Below are 14,740 nucleotides of genomic sequence, written 5' to 3'. Positions count from 1 at the left end.
AACCTCTATGTTAACTGGTTTTATTTGACACTGCTCTGCTAGGGAAATCTTATTATTTCCAAGTGGAGGTAGAAGTCAGGCTCTCACTTGGCCTCTGTTGACACCTGTGGTGGGGAGGGGCTCCTTATGCTGGGTGGCTATAGGAGTTCCTCTCTTCCCTGGGCTCTGGCTGACTACACAGAGCCTCCACTGACACCAAATGAATCCACTTGAGTGCATATAAAAATATTGTTTTTTTTTGCGTTAAATAAAATAAAAATTAATGTAAAATATTGTTTCATTTTTCATTTAAAAATATTTTCATATATTTTATAATTCCTATACTCTGTTAATAATACATAAGTAAACAAATGGAAACCCACGCATTTGTTGTTACTGATAAAGCAGCACAATCAGACATGTTTAGAGACCACTGCACAAGACACTCTAGTGATGTCTTTTCCTGGAGCTTGGGAACTAGGGATCTTTTCATGTCCCTTCCCTTCCCTCTTGATCCTTGTCTCTCACATTGACCTTGGCTGTCATTGTTACCTATGTCCCTCTTGCTTAGTTTCTGGGGTATACCAAATGCTGGTACTTGAGACTGTATAAAATGCTTAACACTTCTCTCAAGTTACTTTCATTTTCTTGCACAGTATCTTAACTTCCATGGAAAGCAGGATGCTTTCTGCAAGGACTGAGGATGTAAATTTGTGCTGGAAACTGTCATATGTTCTTTCAGATAAGTTCCCAAAACAAACCATTTGCAGATGATGAAAATTATAATCGCATAACCTCCATTTTACTTAATTTAAAATGCTTTGATATCATCATAAGTATTAATGGACTTTAATGAGATCTTATCATCTAAGAGAAATAAGCGATGTTTTGCACAGTCTACTTATAGGCTGGCCAGATTTAAGGCTGTATTTTTAATTCCTTACCCCATTATTATATTGTTTTATAATTTATTTATTTTTAATTAGACCACAAGTGGTTTATTAGATGAAATTACTTATATAATTTTTTTTAAGATTTTATTTATTTACTTTTAGAGAGGGAAGGGGGAGAGAGAGAGAGAAACATCAATGTGCGGTTGCTGGGGGCCGTGGCCTGCAACCCAGGCATGTGCCCTTACTGGGAATCGAACCTGCGACACTTTGGTTCGCAGCCCGTGCTCAATCCATTGAGCTACGCCAGCCAGGGCTAAATTACTTATACAATTTAAAATACTAAATGCAGCTTAAGAGTTTTTCCATCATTGTGTTATGCTTAAAGTCAAATCAAGGAAATGATGTACTATCAGAGCCTGAAATTAAAATTTTTTCTGGTATGACAAATTACAACAAAAAAGTTCTGTTTAATAAAAATGTGTACCACTATGTAAATAATAAGTAGTAATTAAAAATGTAAAAACAAAATGCAGCAATCAGCACCACATAAATACAAACTGAAGAGAACCAAAAATGAAAACAGAATGTAGTGTAAGCCCACAGACCTTCACTATTAGACTAAAACAAGAGGAATTTTCTTTTCTTTTTTAATTGTTATTCTATTACAGTTGTCCCAGTTTTTTTCCCCTTTGCCCTCCTCCTCCCAGCCAATCCTGATTTTTTTCTGTAGGATAGTTACACTTACTTAAAAATTCTTGTCTAAGTTGGGCAGTGGCACTGGAGCTACAACAAATAGGCATTTTTAAAAGTTGGAATGAATTTGTAAGTCACAGAATAGGTAATTAAGAACCAACTTTTACAGCTTGCTTATTGACCTTTCAGTGTAGTAGCCTTTCTTTATGTTTTTATAAAGTGTTTGAAATAAATAAATATTCATTCATTCATTCATTCATTTATTTTAGGTAGGTAGCCATCCAAGCTTCCTGAAGGAGGTTCGAGATCACATGCAAGACTCTTTCTTGATGCAGCCTGAAGTAAGTAGGAATGTAGCAGGGGTTAAGGTCTGACAGTTTCATGCACTGCCACTGTTGTTAAGGTGTATCTGAACAGGCCTGTACTTTCTGAGTGCTAAGCATGGTTCAGACATGTTGGGCTTCAGTACCTGACCACTATAAGAATGCAAATATTTCAGTAAACTATGTCATAGGAACTTTCTGTTTCTCAGTGCATAGAAAAGTAATGTTTACACTATACTGCATTTGAAATGTGCAATAGCATTATAACATATATACCTTAATTAAAAAATAATTTATCTCTAAAAAGTGCTAATTGTCATCTGAGCCTTCAGTGATCCTTTTGCTGGTGGAAGGTATTCAAAATTTGTAAAAAACTCAGTATCTGAGAATCACAATAAAACAAGATATGCTTGTATATTAAAATTTATGCACTTAAAATATATCAGATTGTTTTCTTTACCTCTGTGACATACACAGACTTATTTCAATAAATTTTACATGTATTTTCTTTTGATAAGATTATTTGTTTTTAGGTATTTAGTTGCTATTTTTAGATATATTTTTTCAATGCACAGTACCTTATCCACAGTAGTTATTTATTTATAGGATATCAAAGTCCCTCTTTTGTGTGCCTGCTTGAAAAATAAATAAAATGTTTTGTTCAAAATCATTTTCAAATCTGTATTCTCATTAATCTGGATGAATAAATTAGCACATGTATAAGAAATGCATACACTTAAGAAAAACTGTAGTAAAATATCAAAATAAAGTATTTTAATATGATGCTGCTATCTGATTAATCTACAGACCTTATTCATATCTTGTCTATTAACATTCCTTATAGCAAATGGAAGAAAAACATATACAAAGTAGTCTGAGTTCTATGTAATCCAGGGTGGCAGGCTGTTATTTCATCAAAAATTTTGTCTATTTTGCACCCACCCCTCTTCTTTTGAAACCTCAATTCCAGGTATATTAGACTTCTTGCTATTGTCCTATAATCACCGTGAGTCTATTACTAGTGTTTTTTTAGCTTCTTTTTCGCCTAATTTTAAAGGGTTTCTGTTACTGTATTTTTGATTTTACTAATTTTAATCTGATAAACTTAATCATGTCAAATGCAGCGTATTTTTCATCTCTGATCTTGTATTTGTCATTTCTAGAAGTTCTTTCTGGGTCTTTTTAATATCTTCTACTCCTTGCCTCATATTCATGTTTTTCCCTACTGATTTCTTGACTCTAGCAGCATATTTATCATAACTCTCTTTTAGTATCTTTATATACTGTTTGTGTCCTGTTATTTCTAGATCTGTTTCTACAGCTTAATTTTTAAAATTTCTAAATAACAAATTATTTTGTGTTTTGTGCAGTGTTTGAAAGCCATTGTTTCATGCCTTCTGTCTAGTTTCCTAGTAATTAAAGGTGGGAGGTTACATCTAGTATCTGTTACTCCATCATGGCTGAGGGTGGAAGTGCTGCCTGCTTTAAACTGAAACAGTTCCCCAGTCTTTATCTTTTACAACTTGACATTTTTGAATACTGCAGGACATTTGGTAGAGTGCCTCTTAGTGTGGGTTCATCTGATATTTTCTCAGGCATATATTGAAGTCATGCATTTTTTGGCATGAATACCTCGTAAATGATACTGTATCCATTTTAGTGCATCACACCAGAGGGCACACAATGTCTGTGTGTTGACTTGGTTCACTTAGTTAAGGAGATGTCTATCGAATTTATACAGGGTACAGTTGCTATTCTTTTTTCTGTATTTATTAAATTTTTTGTTGTATATGTTATACTCTAAAGATCCTGTTGCTCAGCAGACTTTTCACCCGCTATTTTTAGCATCCATTGTCAATTAGAAAAATTTGAAAAATAAAAGTAGTGTATGTGTGTTGAAAAAAATTGTAAACTATACGGCAGTGAGGAAAAGTAAAACACAATGGTTTGTCAAATTTTTAGACCCTTTTTTCCTCTGCATGAACATGTTGACAATAAAGAGATATTATTAGGGTTTTATTGAATGAATGATGTATAAGTTTTACTTGAATTTAGTTTTTTAATCTTAGTGTAAAAATTAGTGCAATATCATGTTGTGTTGAAGTGTCATCACCAGTCCCTCTAATCAGCATTCTTAACTATATTTGTGCTTTTGACTCCCTTAGTAATAAGGATAGACCAGTTCTCAGATGGTTATTAAATGCATAAAATCAAGTATTATTACAGCTAGAATATATTAAAATAGTTATCAAAACATTTCTAAATTTAAAAATTTTTTTAAATGTGATGTATACTTTATTCATGCACTAAGTGATAAAATAGTATGGTTGATAACTACAGTGTTTTTTATTTTTTATCCTCACCTGAGGACATGCTTATTGATTTTTAGAGAGAAGGGAAAGTAGAGAGAGGGAAAGAAACATCGATTGTTTGACTCTTGCATGCACCCCGACCGGGGACCGAAACTGCAACTTTGGTTTACAGGAAGATGCTCCAACCAACTGAGCCACACTGGTGAGGGCAACTACAGTGTTTTTTGAAGTAATGTCCAACATGACGATAGATTGACCTGTCTGCCAGTACTATACAAAAAGCAGAGCAATTTTATTATTGATGAATTCACAGGCTCTAAAACTAATGTGTTTAGTTGCCTCCAATTAGAACGATAGAGAATGCCACATTTCAGGTAGACGTTACTGCACATAAGGATAATACATGTTTTCCATGTAATACTATAGACCCAAATTAATTTGTAGTTGAATTTGGCTAGGAAGTAGGTTATGTGCTGATTTTATCTTGATGTCCATTTCCTAGATTAGATTTGCAGCAGCAAGTACATGAAACCTTTATCTCTCTTTACCTACACGTTGTTCACTTACTTTGTCAAAATGTTCTAAATGAAATGTATTACTTAATGTGTAAAAAGAAAAATTAGGGGAAGTTTTAAATCATGTGATGGTTAATTTTGATATTCATGTGGAATTGGTTAAAATTAAAATATAAGGCATCTTTTCTCAGTGAGTAGCCTGAAGGTGAGCCAATGTGTTATAAACTACCATTGTATTTTCCTTTTACACTACTAGTATCTTGTTTCTATTGTTTTACCTTAATTTTTCTCCCTGAATTTATAAGTAGGTTTATTTCCCCCCATGCCTGGATGGGGAATATATTAATTATAAATTTGTTCTATTTAATTTTATTCCTTTAAATCACACAGTGCATATTTATAGGGTGCATGAAATTTAAATGTGCTTATTAGTCTAATTTTTTTCATATAAAGCATGAACATTTATTTCTTTTGTTTTTGCTAATGTCTTTCTGTTAAATGGGTCCTGTGTTTGAAATAGTGGTAGCTATGAAAATAGCTGTGCTGAAACATTTTCAATATTAATGGTTCTTTCTTTCTGATAGTACCTTCTCATTCTCTTCAGATAAAAGTATTTGTCAATGTAGACCAGTTACTTAGCTCCTTGTTTACTTCACCCAATTCAACTGGTCTATTTTCTATTATGTTATGTCTTAAAATTTAATAATTATAACCATTCTGCCAATAAAATCATTGTCAAGTTGAAGGACATTTCTAGTAAGTTAAAAGAACTAATCCAAGATTAGATTAGATGGTGAGATTTCATTTATTGAATTATTGGTAAAAGAATTCTTTGTAGGTGCAATTACCTGGAAGTCTTATGTGCATATCTACTGGGAGTGATCCTGCAACACAATGATAGGCGTTCTGATGTTTCTAGTATTCCTAATTTGTACTGTGGTATCAGATTGTAACATTCTTTCATTTTCCATTGTTTTATTGATTTGTATTCCCCAGTATAACAATTTAAATTATTATGTAGACCTCAGGAAAATATGTTGCCATTCCAAACACCGGGGAAGTCATAATTAGATTAATAGGTTTATTATGGCTGTTACTTCTTTTTTGTTACTGTTTTTTTGCTGTTGATAATTATTTCTTTTTGGAGCTTCTCAGATTGAAGAATGAGTGGGTTTCCACTTCGAGAGGGCTTCCTATAAGAAGCGATGGTTAAGTAAATGGGAAATAGGCAGCATGGGTTATACTTTATGATACCAGAATGAATGTAATGAACCATTGTGCACATAATTGTTTTGTGCTGAGGAAGTCATTCTTTTTTTCTTTTCTTTTTTGATACTGAGGTTAGGTACTTGTTTTTGGTTGTTGTTTTAACCTATAATTTATTACCTTTATTTTCTAAAATTCATTGGTTCTTGTGAAATTTATCCAGAAAACTTACCTACTTTGTGTTATTTTTGGCCTGATGGTCATCTTCTCTGACATCTGTTACTCATCCATTCATGGAACATTTGAGGTCTTATATAATCGTATTGTACTAGATGCTGTTGAATATGCAGATGAGCGGGTTTGTAAATACTCAGAAGAGATCAGAGTTGCTCTAAAAAGCTTTTGTTCCTCATGTTTGATATCTGATTGTGACTATCAAGTAAATGTTTTAATACAAATGCACCAGTTCATGCAAATTCTATTTTTTTAAGACTATATCTCAGTAACACTGCTTTTATCCAGCATTTTTCAAAGTGTACCTCCTGTATCTTACTATCATATATTCTGTCTCATTTCTCTCCATTATATCAGTATTGGGAAATAGTCATCCTTAGCAGAAGGATTGACTTGATTATTATCTGTTGACTAATTGTTAACAGCGGTTAATAGCCAAAAATCAGGTTCTAAATGTAGTAGGTGGGTAGTAGGTAGTAAATCAGTTCTTTTAAGATTTTATTTTTATTTTTTAAAATATATTTTATCAATTATGCTATTACAATTGTCCATGTTTTTCCTCCCCATGTCTCACCTCCGCCCTGCACCACCCCTCCTGTCAGCATTGCCCCTTCTTAGTTCAGGTCCATGGGTTATACATATAAGTTCTTTGGCTTCTCCATTTCCCCTATTATTGTTAACCTCCTCGTGTCTATTTTGTATCTAACATTTATGCTTCTTATTCTGTGTAGTCACTTATCCCTTGCTGACAACTCTCCATGTGATTTTCATTTCTGTGATTCTGTTACTGTTCTAGCTATTTGCCAAGCTTGTGTTTGTTTTGTTTTTTTAGGTTCAGTTGTTGATAGTTGTGAGTTTTTTGTCATTTTACTGTTCATATTTTTGATTGTCTTCTTTTTCTTAGATAAGTCCCTTTAACATTTCATGTAATAAGGGCTTGGTGATGATGAACTCCTTTAACTTGATCTTATCTGGGAAGCAGTTTACCCTCCCATTCTAAATGAGAGCTTTGCTGGATAGAATAATCTTGGATGGGAGGTCCTTGCCTTTCATGACTTCAAATACTTCCCTCCAGCCCCTTCTTGCCTGTAAGGTTTCTTTTGAGAAATCAGCTGACAGTCTTATGGGCACTCATTTGTAGGTAACTGTCTCCTTTTCTCCTGCTGCTTTTAAGATTCTCTCCTTATCTTTAATCTTGGGTAATGTAATTATGATGTGCCTTGGTGTGTGTTTTCTTGGGTCTAACTTCTTTGGGACTCTCTGAGCTTCCTGGACTTCCTGGAAGTGTTTCTTTTGCCAGATGAGGGAACTTCTCCTTTATTATTTTTTCAAATAAGTTTTCAATATCTTGCTCTTCTTCTTCTCCTTCTGGCACTCTTATGATTTGGATGTTGGAATGTATAAAATTGTCCTAGAGGTTCCTAAGCCTCTCCCCATTTTTTTGAATTCTTGTTTTCTTCATTCTGTTCTGGTTGAATGTTTATTTCTTCCTTCTGCTCCACATCATTAATTTGAGTCTCAGTTTCCTTCTCATCACTGTTGGTTCTCTGTACATTTTTCTTTATTTCACTTTGCATAGCTTTCACTTTTTATTTTGTAAGCATACTCAACCAATTCTGTGAGCATCCTAATTACCAGTGTTTTGAACTCTTCGTCTGATAGGTTGACTGTCTCTTCATCTCTTATTTGTAGTTTTGGACCTTTGATCGGTTCTTCCATGTGGGCCATATCTTTTTGTCTTGGCAGGCCTATAACATTATAAGGGGTGGAGCCTTAGGTATTCTCTAGGGCAGGGCAACCCACATCTAATCTACCTTGTGGCAGGGGGAGGAGTCCAAGAGGGAATAATGCCGCTTGCTGGCTCTTGGCTGTCTTTCAGTCACTTCCCCTGCCCACCCACAAGCAAATTGGGCCCTTCTGGTGCTGATTCCTGGGTGGGTGGTTTTGTGTACAACCTAGGACTCGGTGGGTCTCTCCAGTGAGCTCTCCTGTGTGGTTAGGAGTTTCCCCCACTGCCACAACCCCCACAAATATTTTCAGGCAGAGATTTTGAGGCTTTATTTCCCCGTACTGGAACCCTGGTTTGCGTGGTTTGTTTCACTCACCAGTTGTTCCTCCTGGTTTATTTGCACACAGATGTCAGATTGCCCGCTCTGCCAGCCTCTCCTTGCCTGCACCAGTTCTCCAGCTACCTACCCACCTTAGCGGAACTCCTCTCCACCCTTCTAGTCCCGATGAATGTTTCTTCTTTAACTCCTTGGTCGTCAGACTTCCATAAAGTTCAATTTTCTGGCAGTCTGATTGTTTTTAGTTTTTAAATTTGTTGTTGTCCTTTTAATTGTGGGAGGAGGCAAAGTGTATCTGCCAACATCCCCATCTTGGCTGGAAGTCCTAAATCAGTTTTAAGAAACATTCCAAAAGTGCTTGGACAACAGCAGTTCAATAGAATAAGTACTAGTCTTCAGATTTATTTCTCTGAAGGACCATATTCATTTTGTTATTAAGGCTTACATTTTAAGGTCCATTTAATTTCTTCTGTGAAATGACAAAGAAGTGTGTCATTATCATAATCAGAAATCTCTGTGCCTTGCTTTGATTTTCAGTTGTAAGTTATATGTGGGGATTCTGTTAAATTAATAAAGAAAACACTGTTTTTAAAGGAAACTTGGCTCAGATCATTACTTTTGATTTAATCTGATTTAGCTGCATTGTATTTCAGACCCACTAACCCTGATTAGAGATTGTTTTGCAGAGAGAAAGAGTGTAATGAAAAATACAGTAATTTTTTAAAATTAAATGTGGTTTTCTTAATTATCTTTTTATGTTTAAAATTTTAGAAATATGGAAAACTGACCACTTGTACTGGTTGCCGAACACAGTGCAGGTTCTTTGACATGACTCAGTGTATAGGTCCTAATGGATACATGGAGCCATACTGTTCCACTGCTTGCATGAACAGTCACAAGACAAAATATGCAAAATCACAAAGTAAGTTTCTGTAATTTTGGAATTTAAAAACATAAATAACATGCCTAATATTCTAACTGCTTTCTCTCCTTAAACTTTATGCTTTTTTAAGAACTACATAAACTTTATTTTTATTATAACCAAAGTATATTATTGAAAACTTTTTAAATTTTGATAATTCCAGTTTTCATTGAATTTTTCAGTTATTCTTGAAGTTCTGTCCGTGTCTGTTCTTAGCTGAAACTGTTTCTCCATCTAAACATTATCTCAAACTGAGACTTTTTCCATGTGTCTGTGTGTGTTCGGAGACATAGTAGACTTCTTTATGATGGTATTTTTTTAACATATAAATAATCTTGGAAATTAAAGGATAGTTTATAGAAGTTTCCATTAAGAAATTATTTTGAGGTCAATTTAGATTTTTAAAAAAAACCTTTATTACTTTATAAAGTAATCAGATATATACCTTTTCTCTCCTAGGTTTGGGAATTATTTGCCATTTTTGTAAGCGAAACTCTTTACCTCAATATCAAGCCACAATGCCTGATGGAAAACTGTATAACTTTTGCAATTCCAGTTGTGTGGCTAAATTTCAGGTTTGATAGTTATTTTGCATATCTCATACCCCAATAAAGTAGACATGGAAAATGAACAGTGTAATATGCTTACTTAATGTGTTAATTTGTCCAGTTTTTTGAGGGTCACATTGGGGGGTGGAAATTCTAGAGTCACTAGGAGACATGGCTGCCTCCAGCTCTCTACTTAAATGATCTGATTGAGTTTTGAATTGTATTTATGACATAGACTTTGAAGGAAAATAAATAAAATTGAGCTCAATGCCTGATGTATTTTCTTAGTAGATGGTTTGAATAACATCATATGACTTTTATTGGGGGATTCCATTTTATGAAGGATGTAGGTATATTTAACCTGGAATTGATGAGCATAAATGTTTTCTTCATACATTAGAAATATTTCTGGTAGAAAGGAGATTGGGTTTGTTATAGTATGCCCTAAATTAATACAAGATGAGTTTCTGGAACTCATTTTTCATTTTGGTAAATGAAAACTTTTTATTTTGGTAAATTACATAGTTCTTCAAAGTTGCTGAAGACAGTATTACTGGAAGTGTTCAAACTTAAGCCCCTTGACCACTAGGAAGGATAGTTTAAAGGGGATTTAGTATAAGTTAAGTGGGGTGAGTAGGTTTACTACCTGCTCTGTGAAAAATTTGGGCTATTAGACATAATTTCACACCAGTGCACAGAGTCATGAGTCATTGGCTCTGACCTGTTCTGTGTTGCAGGCAATGTGCTCTCTGTTAATTTAGTTAAAATGAAAACTCTGTCTCTTATGTATGTTACAGTAGTTAACAGTTATCATTTAAGTTGAGGTGGTTTTGAATTCAGCCTGGTGAATGTTTTTGTTAGTAGTTCATATGCTCATCTGAGGTTAGGTGATTACCCATATTCAAGATTCAAGTTTTATTTTGCAAGTTGGGATTATGGCCATTGATACACCCTTAGAGTGGTAATACTGGTACTGACTTGTTAACTTTTCATAAAGTAGAAATTAAGGAATAAGGAGTAATTAGATGAATGAAGGACAGTGTCTTTGGCATTCTGTTTGTCACATTATAACTTTATTCCTTTTGATGTTGTTAGGTAAACTGAAATGTTAATTGAAAATGTTTTAACTGCTTTTTTTCTTTTAATTGAAACTTGTATTGCCCATGATTTGATGAGGCTGCTTGTATAACAATACATTATATATTTAAACACTGAGTTTAGACTCTGCCTTCTGAGGGATGCATGCAAGTAAGTCTGTAGGCAGCCTTTTCACTTTGTGACTCCATATAAAAGTAATACAAGGTTGACAAATAGAAAAACATTATTTTCCCTTTCTCTTTATCTTAAAGCCAGCCATAAATTTTGAATTCTGTGTCTTCATAAGATGATTTTTTATACAAAATAAGATAATAGGATGGTATTTCATTTGTTAAAAAATAATAAATTTTAATGGACTTGAAGGTATTTTGAAAACAATAAGGGAAAAGTGGTTTTTATTTGAAAATTTTATTCACCTGATAGTTACTGTCTTAAATCTGCATGCTTTATTTTTTCACAAATTTTAATTGTGTTGAATAATGCATAAGCTTAAAAAAATTTTTGTTTAATCCTGATCTAACGACATGTTTATTGATTTTAGAGAGAGAGGAAGGGGTGGGGAGAGATAGACAGACATCGATATGGAGAAAATCAATTGGTTGCCTCCCATAAGCACCCTGACTGAGAATTGAGCCTACAACATGTTGGTATATAGGATGACTCTCCAACCAACCTGGCCAGGGCACAATGAAGTTTAAAAAATTTAGATAAAGCTTGTTTTCTGTTCACACTGGAAAAAAAATTTCTGAACTATTTCATACATTGAGAAGATTATGTAATATGGATTAAAGAATGAATATTAAGTATCAGTGTATTTACCCACTTAGATTAGATTAAAAGTTGTTTTTCTTTTTTGTTTAAAAGTTTTAAAGCCCATGTATGCTTATAACTTTTTCTGTGCTGTAAATGGTTTTAACTTGAGGTATAATAAAATCAAAATAAAAAATTCCTACTATTAGTACCAGTCTATAAATCTCTCCTCCTCAATTTTGTATAAGAAATGATCACCTTTAAAAAGTAACATGGGCTGTTTTCATTGATGGACTTGGAATGACAAGGATAGCGACAGTGCAAGAGGGACAGATCAGCAGTCAGTCAGCTATTAGAGAGCAGCGGGTTAGGGTTTAAATTTAAAAGAATAATAGTTTATTTATTGATTTTAGAGAGAGGGAGGAGTGAGAGAGAAAGAAACATTGGTTTTGTTGTTCCACTTATTTATGCATTCATTGGTTGATTCTTGTATGTACCCTAATTTGGGATTGCACCTGGTGTATTGGGACAACACTCTAACCAACCGAGATTACCAGCTAGCGCCTAGAGTTTAAATTTTTATTTACTAGTTCAGAACTTGGTTAAACAACATCACTATTATTTGCTTACGATTTCTTAATGAGAAAAAAGAAATCATGATTGGTATGATTGCTTTTTGTATTTTTAAAATTAGTAATCCTGGTGATAAATGAATTTTAATCTCAGAGGACGTATGTAGAATAATGTACTTTTTTTAAAGACAAAATTGAGAAATGTAATTTTGTGTGTTGAAATACTTAAACAAAATACACACTATTTTCTACATATTTGACAGTTGTTACAAAAATTCTAAAGTCTGCATCAGACTCAGTGTGTTTTGTTCTTTGTTTTGTTTAAGGCTCTGAGTATGCAGTCATCTCCAAATGGCCAGTTTGTAGCTCCAAGTGATATTCAGTTGAAATGCAACTATTGCAAAAATTCCTTTTGTTCAAAGCCAGAAATCCTGGAATGGGAGGCAAGTCATATTTTGTTCTGTTTATTATCTACTGCTAAAGAAAGTCTAGTAAAATAACTTTGGCTTTTCCATTTGAGAATCTGTTCTAGGTGGAGAAGGATAACTTTTTCAGATTATGTGTACCATTAAGAAAGAAAGGATGCTGTCATTAAATATGATGCATCATATTTGAATTATTTATGTGGGAGTGGCACCAACAAAGGATCTGTTTTTTTAAATGTAAACCAAATTATTGAAGTCATACTCACTATATATTATATTCATAATAGCATATGGAATGTCACTTTGTTTAGCTATGTTCTGGAGTATCTGTACTGTATTTTCACCATCTCTTCTCTCTACCTGTCCTTGTAAATATTTTCTGTGAACTCTTAGTATCTTGTATTGTCTGCTACCTAAAGAACAGAATTTGGTAGTCATTTACTATGTTGTCATTTAACAGTTTATAATTTTGTTTTAATAAAAGGATCCTAATATAAATTTATTTTCCCTTCTCATCACTCTTGTGTTCACCATTTTATTAATTTACTTGGTCATATCTTTTTGCCATTAGCAAAAAGTGTGATCATTAATTTTTCTTCCCATAAAGGGACAGTAATAGTGGCTGGATGGACAAGATGGTCCTGGCTGAACATTGCTTTCTTTTTTACTTTTAAAAATTTTTAAAGGTTTTTATTTATTTATTGTTAGAGAAAGGGTAAGAGGAGGGGAACAGAGGGAGAGAAACATCGATGAGCTACAGAAACATTGTTTGGTTGCCTTTCTCACCTCCTTCCCCCTGAATTGGGGACCTGTCCAGCAGGCAACCCAGGCCCTGACCTGGAATGAAACTGGCGGTAACATCCAACCCACTGAGCCACACCCGTCAGGGCTGAACATTGCTTTTTTTGGGCATTCATCTTTGGCCATTCTTTCTTTTACCTCTTTTGAGGGCATGTAGTATGTAAAATGGTGTACGAAGTGTAGTACTAACAATAGATGGCTCTTGAGCCAAAACTTAGTGGCTTTTGGCAAATTTTAGGTAAAAGGTGGTGCCCATAACCAGACTACACAATTTTTAGAGTACTTTGGAAAGCTGAAATTTCATTGTCTTAACACTTTAGTTCTTAGAAAATTTTCTGGTTTGTTAATTTCATTGGTATAGTCTCAACAACATTTTAACTAGTCATTCTTTGAGACTGTTGATGGCACCCAGTGTTGATTTTTAGTGACTAAAACCCTCCTTACATCCTAGCCAGAAGAATGTTGAAGGTCCATTAAGAAAGGATAAAGGAATGGTGGGGAAAGAGGAAAAGGGCCCATGTGCAAGCATGTAGAATAGTATCATACGGGAGACGAAGGTCCTGCATAAACTGAGTCTTGATAATAGAAGAAAATGAGGTCCTTCCTACCCTCTCCATGTCAGCGCCAAGCTGCTTTTGCAGTCATATTGCTGCGTTACTTCATTTATGTGGTGGGCAAGTATTGGAAACTGTTAGGAAACTCCATCAAATTGAATGAATGCTGTGCCTGCCCCCCAGGTGATTAAGAACTTGGGGCCTCTTCCTTCTGAGGTTCTTTTCCTTTATACTTACATGTCCTTGATGGGACATCTTTACACTGATGATGGCCTTACTAACTTGAGGTACTTCCTAGGCTCTTTCACTTTTTCTTTTCTGGGTCATCAGGTATCTTTGCTAATGTTAGATGGTTTAGACCTTGTCTGTGTCCTCCACAATAGCATGGGAAACACTGCTGCCTGGGAGGTTTTAACTTGTTCCTCTTCAGCTGCATATTTGAAAAGTATCTCTGGCTATTATGGGTTTGGGGCCAGGAGAAATAACTAATTACTAACTTTGCTCTATTCAAGGGAGCCCCCTCAGTCTCAAAGTTTAGCAGCACATTGTGTGATAGCCCCAAGTAGAATATCTTAGCCACAATATGTCTGCTACTGTTAACCTGTGACAGGAATGAGATTGAGCCTTGACTATACTCAATAATTTTTATCTTTTTGTAGCTTACCCATGTTGTATCTTCCATTGTTTTCTTCCCATTTCTACAGTTCTGTTAGCAATACCAGATTGCTCTCTTGCTTCGGTGATGCTTTACTCTTTCACTATAATTTTTGGGTAGTTAATGGTATTACATTTTGTGGAGCTCGGTGAATTAGTTAAAATAGGTGTCTGTGGTCTATCAGAAATGTATTC

General features: G+C 34.4%; 1 protein-coding gene across 4 annotated transcripts in view; it reads left to right on the top strand.

Annotated features, from left to right (window-relative positions):
• Positions 1–14,740, top strand: part of ZMYM2 (zinc finger MYM-type containing 2) — a 127,182-nt gene that overhangs the window by 69,910 nt on the left and 42,532 nt on the right. For all 4 annotated transcript variants that reach the window (XR_006786397.1, XM_045844733.1, XM_045844732.1 and 1 more), the window contains 4 exons: positions 1,835–1,906; positions 8,993–9,143; positions 9,603–9,718; positions 12,438–12,554. Coding sequence is in view for 3 of the 4 variants with exons in the window: in XM_045844733.1 (XP_045700689.1) it covers positions 1,835–1,906; positions 8,993–9,143; positions 9,603–9,718; positions 12,438–12,554 (456 nt within the window). In the remaining variant the exon portion in view is untranslated. The remainder of the gene's footprint in view (positions 1–1,834; positions 1,907–8,992; positions 9,144–9,602; positions 9,719–12,437; positions 12,555–14,740) is intronic.

Source organism: Phyllostomus hastatus, unplaced genomic scaffold, assembly GCF_019186645.2.
Source record: "Phyllostomus hastatus isolate PE091 unplaced genomic scaffold, TTU_PhHast_1.1 phas_contig_41, whole genome shotgun sequence".
Lineage (NCBI taxonomy): Eukaryota > Metazoa > Chordata > Mammalia > Chiroptera > Phyllostomidae > Phyllostomus > Phyllostomus hastatus.
This window is presented reverse-complemented; position numbering and strand designations above follow the sequence as displayed.